General features: G+C 49.6%; 1 protein-coding gene across 1 annotated transcript; it reads right to left on the reverse strand.

The window, feature by feature from the left end:
- Positions 1-1,188: 1,188 nt before the first annotated feature.
- On the reverse strand, positions 1,189-15,563 carry PIP4P1 (phosphatidylinositol-4,5-bisphosphate 4-phosphatase 1). The gene is made up of 7 exons (XM_044422406.1): positions 15,384-15,563; positions 13,884-14,086; positions 7,987-8,093; positions 5,507-5,612; positions 4,885-4,937; positions 4,450-4,540; positions 1,189-3,342 (listed from the first exon to the last, which is right to left on the reverse strand). Exons 1-7 carry the CDS (start codon positions 15,526-15,528, stop codon positions 3,199-3,201), a joined length of 849 nt encoding a protein of 282 aa, XP_044278341.1. The 5' UTR covers positions 15,529-15,563; the 3' UTR covers positions 1,189-3,198.
- Positions 15,564-17,125: the final 1,562 nt, after the last annotated feature.

Raw genomic sequence — 17,125 nt, forward strand, 5'->3', positions numbered from 1 at the left:
CCACCTCCGCTGCATCCCGGAAGTGTTCACAGGACTGCACCACAAGCCTGCTTTAAGATGCTAGTCTCTCCTTGGGTGAAGCAAAACTGTTCTCTCCACCAGGAATTTGGGTTTGGCTTCCTTTCAGGTGAGTCTCTCCTACAAGGAGTTCCACCCAGCCTGGTGCCTTCGAGGTGTGTTAAGCTGCCATTCTGCCAGCTCTTGGCATGTTGCCTTCCCTCTAACATCACTGGACTCAGGCAAAATAGGCACTATAGGGGTGGGGTGGGGTGGGGTGGGGTGGGGTGGGGCAGGGCAGCAGTGGGAATCGCTGCTGCCGAAAGGACTAGGATGCCTTGCTCGTTTCTCTGGACTAAGCTTCATGAAAAAGCCTGACCCAGAATCGTCTTTGGAATGCACAAGGCAGGCTTCTGCACCCATTCGCACATCCTCGGTGTGGCTCAGGAGAGCTCCCCGTTGCCCAACTGCTACTTCCTTCTCCGCTGAGCCATCAACTTGCTGCAAGATACTGCAATTCCTTTGGCAGGAGGCTGAAAATTCCCCGGCAAAGCAGATTGGTCTCTGCGATACTCGCCACAGTGCAACTCCTTAAGGAGCTCCCCCAGATGCATTTTAAACACTTGGCCCTGCTCCCAGTCAGGAGGGGTCCCTGGTGGCCTCTCTCTCCAAATCACCTCCTTCCCAAGCCATGGCTGCAGAAGGAAGAGGGATTCACATCAAGCAGCAGATGCAGGGAACCAAACCGCAAGCAGTCTGTGCCAGCGCTCCTGAACGGACTGTGACCCCATCCTCGAGGAGAGCAGGCACTGGGGGACAGAACAGTGACTGGCATGCGGGGGGTTAAAAGGTGGCACTTCTGTGTGAGAGCGCCTCACACAGCAGCTGCTCCCAGCCAGTGCTGGGCTAGGAAGACCAGCAGTTCGAAATAGGCAGACTAGAGGGATATCAATTAGATCTTCTACCCCAGGCCCCCCAAAATAGCCCCACATCAGACTCTGAGGAGTGAAGAGAACAAGATATTCAGTGGGAAAAGGATGAAGTCACAAGTGCCCGAAACCTATTGAGACAGTTTAGAAAGGGATGTGACCTGTGTAGAATGTACAGGTGTCATTTCTGTAGTAAGACCCAAGGCACACTGCAAAACAAAAATCATGACGTTATCTCGTCCCCCAAAAACTCGGGTCAGTGTATGGAATATCTACTTTATTTACAACCAGCCAGTCATTTCTTTGTTCCTCCTTTGGCTGTGGGGAAAAGGAAGAAGGTAGCAGACACGTTTCATTATGACTGAAGAAAGGGGGGAGACAGGAGAAAGTACAGGCACCCAGGCCAAAGGACACAGGCAGGCAGGCAGGCAAGCCACCACAGGGGAGAGGGAGTTTAAATAGCGCTATTTACACACAGAGCATCTTTATATACAAGCTGCAGCTGCAACACATTCGAGGCTACAAGCTCAAAGCCAGGGGGTTCAGAAAGAAGTAGAGGCAGGGGCTGAAGCTGAGGGCTTGCCACCCCACTGATAAAGGCCCAGACAGACTTATAGGAAAGGCTGTGAAGAGAGATTTCCAGTCACCAGCATACTTCCTGCCAGGATGCCCCTCCTTATGCACCTTACAGCAGAGGCGAGTTTCTGTACCGTAAGCATCTCACGCAGACTTCAAATGGTTGAGGCAAAGGACAGGTTTAAACCATGTAGCATCTCCAGGGGAGGAGGAAGGAAAAAAACAGCAGAGACTAAAATGAAGGCCAAAATCAAGCTGGAAAGGAAAAGCAGACTTTTTCCCCAACCTGGCCTTCCTCCTGGCATGCTGAGTACAACTCCCATCACTGGGGGTGATAGGAGCTGTAGTCCAACAGATTTGGAGGGTTCCAAGTTGTAGAAGCCAGGCACAGACAAGTTGACAATTTGAGAGTGGAAAGGGCTTGGTTGTCCAGTGTCAAACCACCGACAGGGAAGGGAAAGGAAATTCAACCCCAGCATATGTGGGTTTAAGCTCAGCAGTCTCAGGGCACAGTGGATTTCAAGGCATGTCCAAATCAGTGGCATTGGTCCCTCATCCAAATGTCTAAGAAAAATTTTGGTTTTTGCTGGGTGCAAGGGAAGGTTCCTTCACCAGGGACCTGGCAAAGAAAGGAGGACAGAGGGAAATAAAAGCAAACAAAAAAGTCCCTGGAGAGAAAAGTTCTCAGAGAACCTTGGATTCTTTTGGATTTTGGGACAGTTGCTGGTCACGGAACAGGTGGGATGGGACACAGAGGTCAACTCCATACGCGTTAAGTGGCAAGAGTTTTTTGGATGGGAGAAACCCAGAACTGGGAGAGGAGTCAGAGCGCCAGAGGTCACAGTGCATGGTTACGGGCAGTCAAGTGACGGCGTTCTCTAAGAACCAGCAAACGGTATGTTAATTTCCGACACGTCTTGCTCCAACTCACCATGGAAGGAATGTACAAGATGCCTCAACTCGCAAAGCTTCAGCCATCTCGACAGCTGCCTCAAATCACAAAGCATGTGCAAGAAACTGAGAAGAGAACGAATCGATGCAGCGGTGAGCCCTTGGAGCTCATTTTGCCTTCAGCTCCGGCCAGGAACGTAGAAGTAGGAACCGCTAACAAATCGTACGGCATCACCTTGTCAAGTATCCCAGCTGAATCATTGTAGTGTATCCACAAAGAGTCAAGCTCATCACAGTAGGGATTTCCATTTGGGACTGACCCCTCTCCAGCTAAGCACCTGTCTTGTACCTCCTGTCCCCTGTTGTGCACAGACCCCAGCACAGTCACCGTGGTTTCCACGTCTCCCCCAGGAAAGAAGCACTAAGCCACAAACCAGCACCGATTTCTTGGCCCCAGTACAACCAGGCACACCCAAGCTCCTCTTGGAATTGGTCCCGTCGGGTTTTTGCTGCCTCTGCGCTTCAGCAGGAGCTCTGCCAGCACTGGGGTAGCCCCCGGTTTCCGCGTTCAGAGTTCTTTGGGATCCCAGCCGGTAGGTTTCAACGCCACCCCGGCCCACCTCGCAGGCAGGGACTGCAGCAGCCGTGGAGATGACAACGTGGGATGCTTGGCACAGTGGGAAAGGGGCACGGACGGTGCCAGCCCTGAAGTGGAGACACAAGAAAAAAAAAACGGGGGGCAGGCAGGGCTAGGTCTTGGCATGTGATGTGCTGGGAGCAGCAGCAGCTGGAACTGCGGGGGCGCTCAGGAGAAGTTCTGGACGGGGTGGCTGACCCTCATGCAGGCCCAGTACGTCGCTCTGCCAAGGCAGACCAAAGCCAAAAAGATCACGAGCGCCCAAGCTGCGTAGATGCCACCGTACTGCTGAGCTTTCTTCCAGGTGCCGAACTAAAGAGACAGGAGGAGAGAGGCGTCAGCACGCGGGGATGTCTCCCTGTACACCTGCATGGCTGTGAAAGTTGCTTAGGGCAGTTGCTGCAAAAGAGGAGGAGGAGGAACCACCCAGGGATAAATGAAGCAGGTCGCTCACTGGGCAGTGCTAAACACATCCCGATGCCGAGCAGACCCATCTCGTGGTCGACGGGAACTTCCAACCCGGTGCCTCCCAGACGTCCCAGATGGCACTCCCCAGCATTCCCCGGCAGTGTGGCCTTTGAAGGGAAACTCAACAGCAGCTGGAAAGAAAACTTTTCTATTTGCATGTAGCTGCCTTCCACCTGACACCTTCCAGAAGGCTGGATTGCAATTTCTACCTTCTCTTAAAAAATAAATAAATAAATCTGAGGCAGCGGCATAATTCTATTTGTTTCTGCAGGGGGTACCACAAACCATACAGAGAAGAATTTAGAGAGAAGTTCTAAAGCCATACTCTGCTCATAAAAAGCTTGTGAAACCCAGAAAAGTTATTCTGTTTATTCTGTTTCCTGATAGGGAGTTTGTTGTAATGAGAAAACAGCAGCTTGCAAACGGATTAAAGTGGATTTGGAATCCAGAGATCCAAATGTAAACTTAACCCTGCTGTCTGTGCCCCCAGCCCCAATACCCAGCCAGCTGTGGGATGCGGCTGTTGTACTCATACAGAAAAAGTTTGGAGGGACCGACAGCCTCAAAATGTGCACAACCACAAGACCAGAAGGATGCAGAGTGATGTTGCTCTAGCACAGGGATGCAGAACCCCTGGGCCAGAGGCCAAATCCGGCCCTTCAAGCATCCCAGATGGCCATGCCTGCTCGCCCTGTTCTCCCAACCGTTCTCCTCGCTGTTAAAATGGCAAAAATCTCTCAGTTATTGGAAGGAGCAGCTGCACGCTAAAAGAGGCAGGGCTGTTAAGCCCTCCGTGGACTGAGCGAGGGTGTGCAGCGCTAGCTTTAGACCTTTGCACAGATTCTAGCTCTTTTGGCCTGGGAGGGGAAGAACCCAAGTGCTCCAAGGCCAGGCGGCGGGTGCCAATGCCTGGACTGTGACTCCCCCCCCCCATGCCCCGCGCATACTCACCGCAAGCCCCGTTGCTGTCACAGCCATTAGGACACCTAACAGGAAGCAGCAGAAGCATCTCTTTCGGGGGTAGCGGCGCCCAATGGAGGAGCTGTGGGAGGAAGGAGGACAGCAGAAGTCCATCAGACTCTTTCAGATCCACCCCGCTGCAGTGCCTCTACTCCCGGGGGTCAAGGGAGGAATGAGCTCTCGGGGAGGTAGTGGATCATGGCCCTGGCCACTCAGACTCCGGCGGCAGCAACCCATGGGACCCACATCCTTTTATCTGGGCTGGAGAAGCAGAGCTAGCATCCTCCTCCCTCCTGCACCAACCCAGCAACTAGTGCAGGGCACGCCCAAGGCAGCGTCTCAGACCCTCGGTTCCTCTGTTTGTGCTGCCTCCCTGGGCAAATCCCAGGGCAGCCTTTCTGGTTAAGGAGGAGCAAGATCACTTACACTTTACGGCAGTGCGGACATCGGGCTAAGGTGCGGTCTGTGAATTCTGTCCACTGGAGGAAGAGAGGGAGAGAAAGGATGAAGGAAAGCCAGGCCTAGAGGAAGGATCCTTTCCCCAGCCCCAGATGTGCCTGACTATCAAGTAAATTGAATTCCCCTAAAGCCACAGATGGGTGACATCACAGCGTAACCATCTCAGAAAGAAGGCTGAAAGGCAACAAGGATCTTCTCACCTCTTAGCTGCCACATGTAGGCCAATTAAGTGATTAATTACACTTTTATCTGGCCCCTTCTCCAGTTCAAAGCATGTATATTTCAGCTCCTCTCTTCAGGTTCACAACAATCCTGCAGGGTACGCCGGACTGAGTGATCCGTGAAGCTCACCTTTGACCCTGTGTGCCCTCCTTGATTTTAGTCTGACACGTCACCTGCTAAACTGCTCTCAGTGAGCAGTTTGCCACAGGACAATGTTCTGGAGGTGACCTCAGAAGAACAGACATTTCAGGTCCAGAGGCACCGCCCGGCAGCAATTGTCCAAACATCAAACATCACCCACAGTGGGAAACAAGAACTGCCCCCTTCTCGTCACCTTCGCCCCTCCCCCCACAAAAAAAACCCTTACCAGGAAGTTGTTCTTGCAGTGCCCACAGTTGACGCGCACACCAACGGGCTGGGGCTCAGGACTCCGAGGCCCAGGGTGCACCGGGCCCAGGTTAATAACCCTCTTGCTGGGAAGAAAGCAAAACCACGTTAGATGACTCTGCCTGTGAGCCTCTTCCAGCCAGCGAAGCCTGGACACTCTCCACTGGGTTGCTGTGCTGAGTGGACTACACTGCAAGAATGTCAGGGGGTTATTAACAGATATGACACTTTCACAGCATTCAGGACGCAGGATGGAGTCTCCCAGGCCTGCACATGCCTTACGTACGGCCTTAGCTTGCATCCGTTAGGAAGAACACCAGAGATAACGACCTTGAAGCTGCCTTCCCTGGTCATATCCCTTAGATAATTCGGTAAGGGCTGCTTGGCTGTGAGAAATGAAGCTGCTGGCTGTGGACTGTGTCCTCATTACAAACAGCTTTGTACACACACATACACATGCTCGTGTGTTTAGATCTCCCAGGACAAGAAGTGGGTCAGCCTGTGTCTTTCTTACACCCTCTGAAGCAGGGAAAGAGGCCTATAAAATATCCCTGCAGAGAACTTTTTCCTGTGCTGTGTCCTTGGGGAGAAGCTCTGATGGAGGAACCACTCACCCAGACAACTTTGGAGGGGCACAGAGCATGCATGACATACCAGGGAACCAATATGGCCACAAGCAACCAAAGGGTGAGCCTTCTTTTTCATTTTTTTTATTTTGTTTCCTTCAATTTTGTGATCCGTACACTTGGTCATTCTTCCACATAAGCGGGCTTGCTTCATCAAGGCCACTGATGGCGAGCCTTTTACAGACCGAGTGCCGAAACTGCAACCCAAAACCCACTTATTTATCGCAAAGTGCCAACACTGCACTCAAACTTAAATACTGAGGTTTAAGTTTAGAAAAAACAACTCACAGCCAATCCAAGCAAATATCCATCCATCCATCCATCCATCCTTGGCAGCGTACTGACCAGCCAGGCGAAAACTTGGATGAGACACAGCTAATGAGTCTCGGCACGTGACATCATGGCCTGGCGCCACTACTCCTTTCCGAGCATGCGCATGACCCCTGTATGCGCTGTTATCCGATGCTCGGCTGTAGGGTGATGCTGGGGTGACTTGGCTCACATGCCAACAAAGAGGGCTCTGCAGGCACACTGGAATGCGTGCCATGGGTTCGCCACCACTGGCCTAACCCGACCCTGGTGCACTCCACTGACCCTAATAGGGGGCTAAAGTTCCATAGAAAAGAGGGAGATTTTGAAAAAGCCTTCCTTGAGTAGCTTTTTCTGCGCAGCTCATCATTTCTGCCCATTCTAAACACATTCCAACCATCAAAATCATTCCAGGACACCTCGTTTTTCTAACCCTAACCCTACCCTGGTGCACACCCCTAACCTTAATACAGGGCTAAAGTTCCATTGAAAAGAGGGTGATTTTGAAAAAGCCTTCCTTGAGTAGCTCTTTCTGCACTGCTCATCATTTCTGCCCATTCTAAAGACATCCCAGCCATCAAAATCATACCGGGACAGCACATTTTTGTAACCCTAACCCAGTGATGGTGAACCTTTTAGAGACTGAGTGCCGAAACTGCAACCCAAAACCCACTTACTTATCACAATGTGCCAACACTGCAATCAAACCTGAAAACCAAGGTTTTAGTTTAGAAAAAGCAACTCACAGCCAGTCCAAGCAAATATCCGTCCGTCCGTCCTTGGCAGCGCACTGAGCAGCCATGCGAAAGCTTGGATGAGTCATGGCTAATGAGTCGCGGCTCTTGGTGTTATTGCCTGGTGCCACTACTCTTTCCCGAGCATATGCATGGGCCCCGTGTCCGCTGTTATCCAATGCTCGGCTGCTGGGGCAATGCTGGGGCGCCCTCGCTCGCGTGCCAATAGAGAGGTCTCTGCGTGCCCGCTGTGGCACGCGTGCCATGGTTTCACCACTACTGATCTAGGCAATCCCCTGAATCGCGAAGCAGATTTTTGTATTGATCTTTGCCCTTCAGATCAATACAGCTGCTGATCCAGTCTTGGCACAGACTGTCGCCATCTGCCACGCAGACAATGTCCTCCAACAGGCCCAGGTTTGACCTGCTCTCCCAGTCCTACCGCACTGGCCAGCAACACCGCCACTGCTTTCAGTATCAAAGTATGACCCTCTTGCCCAAGGACACTCCTGGCTTACGCACCACAGCATTCTGCAAGGGCCGCTCTTCCCATTTCCCTCTTTTCAGCCGCAGCTTCATGTATTTCCACACAGTTATTTCTCTGTGTTCAGCTGCTTTCTGACAATATTTGCCCTGCTAAACACTCCCAAAGTTTGCAGACATGACCTAATCGGCTTATTAACTCCAAACATGTGCCTTTTGAGTTGCTCGGCTTTTTGCAAGCGGCAATTCTCTGTCCAGCGGAATGCGGCCACCGCCCAGTCACAGTGCCCCTCCGCCCATCCCCTTACCAGTACGTCCGAGGACAGGCGATCCGCTGTGACGTCACCTTGCAGATCAAGAGGCAGTTGCAGGGGCACCTCACGTATTTTTTACCCGCTGGGGCATTTTTGATTGGCTGGAGCAGAGAAAAGGGAGAAAGGATACCATTACTGGAAGCCCCATGGTCAGAACAGGCATCTAGGCAGCACAGAAGGCAGAGCAGAGCAAACGGTCCGGTCTGCACGCACAAGCCAGTCCAAGATGATGGTTCTGCTCCTTCAGGCTGCTCGTGTGTCACAGACACCCCAACCATTCCAAGTGAGATGAGGCTTTTAGAAGCAGTGTTGCCTTCTGCAAGGAAAATGAAAAGTCAGATCAGTGAAGGAAAAGCTTGTGGAATTGTGACTTTGGTGGGCTGGGAAAGGAAAGGCAGTGTGTGAGGGTTTCATGAATGCCTCACAGAGGATCCCAAACAGCTGAGTGAGGTCTGTGGGGAAAGACCTAGGGTGGGGGAAGTGAGAAAGACAAAATGAGCAATCTCACTTACTGATTTTAGAGTAACCATCCAGACATTTGAGTCTAAGGTCTTTAAAAAGTTGCATGGGAAGCAAGGACCAGTGTTACACAGAAGTACAGTGCAGCTGTTCCAGATGTGGAGGGGATCAAAAATGGCCTCAGGTCACTGTCAAATTGTTCACTGATTTACCTCAAACTAAACGGAAAGAGTTGCAAAGTGTTTTATGCAAGGAGCAAATAGCCATGCCACCAAATTCAAAAGGACTACAAGAAGAAAAGTGATGAAGGAATGCTAATACACCTGCATATATTACTTGGGATATTGAAAAAGCACAGTGGACTGAAGCATGGAGGAATCCAATGAATTACTTTATATTCAAGACAGAAACTCTGTCCTTAAGTTAAGAACATACAATATATAGACTGAATTCACATGGCACAGCAACTCATCATGGGTAAATAACCACAAGATGGGTTGCTGTGTCATTTGTGCCCAGACCACTTCCCAGAGGTCACCTTGTTTTGTGATAACAAGCCACCCTGACAACCCGTGGCTTGTTCTAGGGGTTGTTCCACCCACAATGGGTTGACATGTTGTTTGCCCCTGGCAATTTTATTGTGGGTTCCGGGGGGATCAACTAGCGAGGTGCTCAGGAAGAGAAGCAAACCCCGCTCCCCAGGCTTCATGATCTGGGCAATGACCGCCCCTCTACCGATGCCCAAGTGGCACTTGCGCTTGGTTTGTCACCATTTTTAAAGTACTTCTGCACCAGAAATGTTTGCAAAAATATCTTTGCATCCCCCCTCTCAGTCTTTGGAGGTGTGCACTTGCCACTGTCACATATGGGGTCCTGTCCACTCAATGCCCTTGCCAGCTCCAGTTGTCAAACAATATGAGTGAGGTGGCCAATTGCATCCAGCTATCAACTGTTCAGCTTAGCCTATTAGTTGCCCAGTGGCCAATTGCAAAGCACCCACAAAAAGAAAAAAAATGAAGTAAATGGATTGGTAACTGGCATTATATTTTCCATTTATTTCCCAACCTTGTCATCTTCCTATATTCCCCAGCAACGGAAAAATGTGCAAATTTCCAAGAGAGTTAGAAGAAACCCTTAAGAGGTGATCTAATGGGGCAAATCAAAGGAACTACCCCCTCAGTGTTGCCCCATTCAGCCACCTTCTTTGACAGCTGTCAAAGGTTTTTTTTTTTTTTTTTTTTGGCTAGCTATCAAGAAATCACAGCAACAGCTCCAAAACGGTGCAGCAAAAAGGAGGTGGCCTTAAGATCTCCCCTTTCAAGGCTTACTGCAGACTTGGGGAAGTTCAGAAATGTGGGCGGCATTAAAAAGTGCCACGTCAAAAGCAGAAATGGAAAGAACAACATTAAAAAGAGGAAGGTTTTAATGCCACACACCTGCCACTTTTTCCTCTTTGCAGGTGCTTTCCAACTGACAGTGGTCAACTGTCTTCAACTTTGCCTCTATGCAGTCTGGCCTTGTCCATCTGTTAACCTTCTGACGGCTGAAATGGACAAGCGACAGCTATAAGCATGCTCTTGTGCCCCTCTGAACCCCAACTGCACTTTTGTGATGCGTGTGAGTCGGGGGTGACATGATGGGTCGTGCTGCAAGGGGCAAACGGGGGCCGCTGGAACAGCAAGAAGAAAGGAAAGAACAGCTCGCGGTGAACCTGCTCATTAGTCGAGTTCACTGCAGGTCGTTCCAAGAACCGCCTATAGTGCATAGTTGAATTGCAGGGTGAGTTGCAGTTTCATGCAAAACCAGCCACATCCTTCTACAGCTAAGAATCAAGGTGCATTTCTGGACAGTGCTGCTTCCCAGAGGATACGTGCAGGCAAGGCTTATATAACCAAGAAAATCTGATGCACAAAGCAAATTGGCACGAGGCAAGGCTATGACCTATGATATACTAGTTTACTTTAAACCGGGATTTTGGAATTGGTTTTATTTAGTACATATGGAAGGAGGCTCTGAAATGAGCACCCCTCACCACCCAGGGTCATTTGGTTTAGCCTTTGCCACCCTCCTTGTGGTTTAACCTCCAACCGCTGTTAGCCTTAACGAGCATAGCAAGCGATGAGACCCAGTGGGAGCTATGCGCTCAAACACCTGAAGGTTCACTCTGGTCAAAGGGTATGATTCTTCCTTTTTGTGCAAAAAGCTCTGGATTCAAAGTCCGGATAAACTTTTCAGAAATGGGCCACAGCCCCGTGGCAAACCCAAACTTCGCATGAAGGTCCCCGGTTCAATCCCTGGCTGGCAGGACTCGGTAGCAGGTTGCAGGAGAGACCTTTTTCTGCAAGAGGTCCCTGAGAGGAGCTGCCACTCAAGAGTAGGCCACGCTGGGCTAAATCAACACAGTCTGACTTTGCGTAAGAACCAACTTCCAGGAAGCCTGAAGTGGGACCAGCATTACCCACGGGGGCACTGCCAGCACTACGGACTCAGCATGATGCCACATGGGGTATCTGGGATGCAGGGCCTTATTTTAGCATCCAACCCTGCAAGGCCCCTTCTCCATCTGGCAGGCTTCGAACCTACACTGGACAATACCGGCACAAGGGGAGCAGAACAATTACTGGTGGCAAGTGGTATGAAAGGTGCAGAGAAGCCTGCCATTTCCTTGAGAACTCTGTGAGCTGATTATCTTGCAGAGGGAAGGCCGGGAGAAAGACACCCTGCAAAGAATTATTCAGTCCATAATAAATGTGAGGCATGAACCCAAATTCAACACCTGATAGTCTTGTTCTTTAACACAAAGGTGTGGTTCTAAACACCCATAAATGTGCTGGTCTTTCTGTCAGACAGGTTTATCCAGGATTTTTTTTAAGCATCCAGTTAACCTCAGGTACCTATGCTGGAAAAAGAATGAAACACTACTTAGCTGGGTGTGTAAACACATCTAACCTGGGAAGACGCCCAGGGACCAGTGCATCAGTTCAGCTCTTGCAGCGTACGTAAATGAGGATTACAACTACTGCAGGAAGGCAACATCCAAGAGTTGTATTGTGTAAGATTTTGTACACCCGGACTGAGTGCTCTCTAATTCTTCAGACTGAAGGGATCACTTCAAAGTATAGATGCTGTGGGATAACACAGGTTAGATTTAACTCAGCAAAAACTGATGTTTTGGATATACTGGATGCCACAACTTCTTTAGCAAGGGCTTAATAAAATCAGGCAGTTGCCGCAGATGCAAAGCGGCTACAGTTTCTCTTGTTCTGTGTTTGACCAATGTCCAATGGCTTCCTTTTGGGAGGTGGTGATAATTCAGAGGACTTTTATAATGTAAAGCTCTTTAATATTTTTAGAGACATGTGTTCTTATCTGGTTGTCCCTTGGAAATCAAAACAAGGGCAACATAGATGGATAATATATGCCTTTTATCCATGCCTTTTTGACAGCTAAAAGACTCTTGCTACAGGACTGAACGAATAAACAGCCACCTCAAATATTTCTATGGCTGGAAGTCTTGCCAAACTTTTCTTTCTGAATGGGCTATTTTAGCTATAATGAATAAGCAAATGTATTATTAAATATATTCATATACAGACTATATCCATCACAGATAGGATATCTAATAAACATGTATGCAATAGATTTACTTAAATCTCATTGAAATGTTTTTTCACTTTATTTCCTCTTGTTTTGGCTTTGATTTTGACATTCACTGTAAACATAAGCCTTAAAAAAGATGAACAGGGAACAGCAAAACCTGGTAAGCTAGCGTTCCCCGAGAATAGTCCCCAACTTAACCAGACTTTGCATCCACGGGTTATTTAACTTTGCATATTTAACGGAGTACATATGCATTATCATCACAGTAGGCTTTACAACAACCCTTTGGTTCACACCCACCACAAGTTGAGATCTACTAGGAACTGGATTGAGAGAAGCCACTGCTACTCTCCACTGCAAGCACTGTCACAGGGGGTGGGTGCGGGTGCAGTTAATTCCCCCCCCCCGCCATACTGGATACCTGGCAGGCAGAACTGAGGTCACAGATGGGTACGGCCATCCAACATCCCTTTAAGCCAGGGGTCTCAAACTCAACTTACCTGGGGGCTGCTGCAAGTAGAGTCTGGGTGAAGCTGGGCCGCATCAGGTATTCCACCACCGCGGTAACTGGCCCGCGGGCCATGAGTTTGAGACCCCTGCTTTAAGCTGTAAAGGTGACAGACCACTTTAAAGGATCCTGGAAGGATTCCTATGACCCACATTACTCTGCCAAGCTTGTCAAAGCCTTGGTGGATCAGGCCAAATGGTTCAGGTAACCCAGTGACCATTTATTTATCCATTGTTGCCAACCATCTCCAGGAAGCTCACAACCAAGTCCAAAAGACTAATAGCTCTCTACATTTGGTTCTCCCCAGTAACTCCATCTCAGGGGTACTCTGGCCCCAAAACCCCCATATTGCTATCAAACAATCCACAGACTGGTCCTCCTCCAGAGAAAAGGGGCAATCCTATGAATGTTTTGATAGAAAAAGGCCTATAATTCCAACTGGGGCATTTTGAGAGTTGTAAGTCTGTTTTTGCCTAACGATGTATAGGACTGAGCCATAAAGCAATGATTCGCACTTGGCTGAGCCATCACTTTAACTGCAGGATGTATGAAGCAGCATTTCACTTTTGTCCAGCTAGTAAGTTTCACCAGATGACCCTGAGTTCCAGTGTTATAAGAGAGAGGAAAGATGTTTGATTCACTTCCTTCTTTTCCCAGGAGACCCATGCTGAAGAAATGCAAATTCATCAGCTACAGCAAGTTATTTATTTACATTACTTGCCAGCCACCTTTTAGGGTAGAAACGGCAGTTTCTAGCATCTAGAAATAGACTGTAAAAACAAACTTCACAAACCAGAGACCAGGAGTGATATTAACTCCAAATATCCACCCCAGGGAAACCTTAAAATTGCAGCTAAAGTCATCATCATCATCAAATATATGCAGCTACCCACTAAAATTCCTCTTCAGGTCCATTTTAGGAAGCTGCGATACACAAAATCAAACCACTGGTTCCACTGGGTTGGAAGTCACGCTGACATGTCACGGCTCAGCAGGGTCTCCAGAACCAACCCTGGAAAAACAGGCCTCCCCCATCTTTCCAGGTGGTCCCAATGTACTATCATAATGGTTGACACAAAGCCATAGCTTTGCCATCACCGGAAATTATACCACAGAGAGCCGATGGGGCAAATGAGGCAGAGAGAGAACAGCATGCCTCAGGCTGCCCAGCTTGTCTACAGGGGTGGTTTGGCATGGCTGAAGCCCAGAAGCTCCTCCTGGCTCACAGCTCACCCTCTCCATCATCATTTCCCCAAGCTCCCCTCTGGATAGCACCGTACGGCCCGGCCACCCACACCCTGCCTGCCCTTCCAGCAGCGCTCACCGTGGCCTCGTTGCAGACACTGCATTTCACTACATGCTGATGCATCTTGCCTTCCACATTGATGGGGCTCTGGCAGACCCGGCAAGTGATCATGGGAGCGCTACCACTCTCTGGAGATGCCATGGGCGAGTAGGGTGGGGGATCCTCTCCGGGCAACACGGCCGCTTGGCCTGCATCGTTGACCCCACCGAAGGAAGGAAACCCTTGCACGAGAGAGAGGGAACACTTATGGAAACAGAGCTTCAGCCCCCAACCCTTCCAAGCTGCCTGCCCTCCCACCACCCCATGAGCTTCTGCTTGGTCATCTTTTTCACCACTGTCCTACCCTAAGCCAAAAACCACTGAAAAATGTAGATAAAGGAGTGAAAGTACACCAACACTATGTAGATTTGTTTGATCTATTTATTTTTGACCATTCAATGGCAGTGGGAGGGGGAGACAAACTGCAGCCAAATATTGTGGAAAGCAGTGAGAATTCCATGGACATTTTTCAGGGCTTCAGTGGCTTACTTTGCTGTCAGGAGACAGCTGAGAGGTGCATGCATTCTTTACCATTCAGTCCCTGTTCTGTCCTTGCAATCTCTCTGGCTGCTCCAGCTGCTTGAAAGCTTCCTCCTTTGGGACTCTCCAGTGCTGCTGCCTGCCGAGTGCCTGGAAGCTGACAGAGTTGTTATTCTTTCTGTGCTTGTTGCTGTTGTTAAAAGGGCTTTTAACAAAAATGAAGCAAAACTAAAAATACAGCTTTCAGGCACTCAGCAGGCAGAAGTGCCAGAAAACCCGAGGCAGAAAGTCCTGGCCAAGTCCTCTAGGAGGCTTTCCAAGAAGCTGGAGCAGCTAGACAGCCTGCTAGGAGAAAAAGTGGAGGAGAGCGAATTGCAAAATGAAAAATATCCCTCTTCTTTACAGAGACATAAACACCAAAGCCCTGCACCCGGAGAAATTTCCTCAAAATTCTCAGCATCACAACAATACAGGCAAAGCAATGACAGCTTTTACCAAAGAGAAACAAAGAGGTTATGAAAGGGCAGGCAGCATTTCAGCGGAGAACAAAGCAGCATATATGGGAAAGCACAAATATTTGCTAGGATCAATGCCTCCAAATGCCATTCAATGCATCACAGCATCTTGAAAAGGCTCGTGCTCAGGTTTTGCAAGCTTGCACGGACTAATCCACATCTCTAATGTGCTGGTTCTCTCAACACTCCCAAGCCTAAATGTGCCCTCACCCTCCTTCCCCAAACTTTCATCCCTCCACTCATTCGCCGAACCCTGACGCCGGCGCGAGCACCCATCCCCTCCCACCCCGCGGTCTGTAGCACCCTCCTGGCGGGGCACAGCCGTGCCCACGCTGCACAAGCCCCGCCCCGGGCGGTCCACCACCGCGCCCCCCGCCCAGGAGGCTCTCCCGGCCCATTCCCCCGACGACCCTCCTTTGACGGCTCCTCCGGAGCCCCCTTTCCAGCGGCCTCGTTTGCATATTAATGAGGGGGCGTGGCTCACCCTGGGGCGGGTTTGGCTTCCCGGGCGGGTTCGAAGAGGGGCCCGACACGAGCCCCGCGGGGCCCACCAACCCTGCAGGGCCGAGGCCGCCTCCATCCCCGGAGTCGACGGGGAGCAGCGGGGACCGTTCACCGTCCGCAGCCATCGCTGCTCCTGGCGCGACTGCAACCACCCTGCTCTGCGTCCCTCTCGGCCTCCGTAGCCGACGGCCCCGCCCCTCACTCCCGACTTCTCCTGTCACGTGACCAGTGACGGAGATGTCCGCGGACGGCTGCAAACCAGCGTGGATGAGTGAGTCACATGATGAGGGATTCGCCCGGTTACGAACTATTCGTTTTCTAATTGGTTAATGGCGGCAGAGCAATTTACCATCCGCTCACATTGATTGGTCAGAAAACATGACTCTCATTTACGTTCCGCCAGGACTTCGCATTTCCCTCGTCCCGTGATCTTCTGGAGAGCTTTTTATTGGCCGTTTCTATGGCTATCTGCCTGCTCTCTGAGTCATCCTTTTTTCTCTATTGGCAGCAGCGCAGTTCTCATTGGGATAAGAAGGGAGTTCACCCTCATGACAAGGAGATGCTTATTCTCATTGGCTAAAACCAGCCCCTGTTCCATAGTATGATCCCAGGTCTCCACACTCATTGGCCAAGAGAAGGAGTCCTTTCTCACGTGATGAAAACATTTCCTCTCATTGGATAGTCTCCAATACATCCCTCTCCCTCTCCCAAGATAGCTCCGCCCCTGCCTTGGACTCGAACTCCTTGCCCCGCCCCCCGGATGATTGATATCTCCGTCAGGCGCTGGGAAGATCCCATGAGCAAAGGAGGTTTGTTTGCATAAACGTTGATATATTCAAATATATGCAAATCTAGATGTTGCACGTGAAGCAGAGACTGGGGGCAGCGTGAGGATAATATACTTGAAGACTTGGTTTGGCTTGCGATCGGGGTTTAGAAATGTTGCTGCTGAATAAGTAAGATAGGAAGGACCATAGGAAGCAAGAATGGAATAACCAGCTCGCCCCATGAATGGATTGTTGCCCTGGCCTCTGTTCAGAAGGGCTAACAGGGCTTACATTATCTTAAATTCAGCAAAAAAAAGTAAATTGAACGCCCCAATATCTAGCTAGCTATTAAATTTATATCTCACTTCTTTCTCACAATGAACTCAGAGCACCTGACATCATTCTGCTGCTGCTTTCAGTCATAACCCCACAACAACAACCCTGTGAGGTAGGTAGGGCTGATTCCATGGAGACTAGAACTCAGATCTCCAGACCAATGCTTTTTTTTCTCCCCCCTTTTTAATTTTTTTTTGACAGAAAAAACCATAAATACAATTACAACAACAATAATATAACAAGAACACGATAATTCAAAAAGAATAAATGAAGGAGTGCACCCACCACCCCGGAGACAAACCAATGCTTTTCACCAGTGCTCGGCACTGGCTCTCTCACACTGCTTCACCCATTTGTTTTGGCAAAGTCAAAGAGACAATAATAGGGATAAACTGTGTGATGGAAAGTTCTTTCATGTTTACTGAGGTGCATGTTCTTCTCAGTTACTGTCCTGCTTGAAGGTCAATGTAAATGGATTTTCCACAGACTTTGGACAGCTATAAGACTAATATTACAACTTCAGAAGAATAAATAGCCACCTTTGATAATGCAATGGTCTGAGGGTCTGATGATGCTTTCAATTTTTGAATGTGTAATCTTTAGGTGTAATCCATAAGTG

The sequence above is a fragment of the Varanus komodoensis genome, unplaced genomic scaffold, assembly GCF_004798865.1.
Source record: "Varanus komodoensis strain SLA01 unplaced genomic scaffold, ASM479886v1 scaffold126, whole genome shotgun sequence".
NCBI lineage: Eukaryota > Metazoa > Chordata > Lepidosauria > Squamata > Varanidae > Varanus > Varanus komodoensis.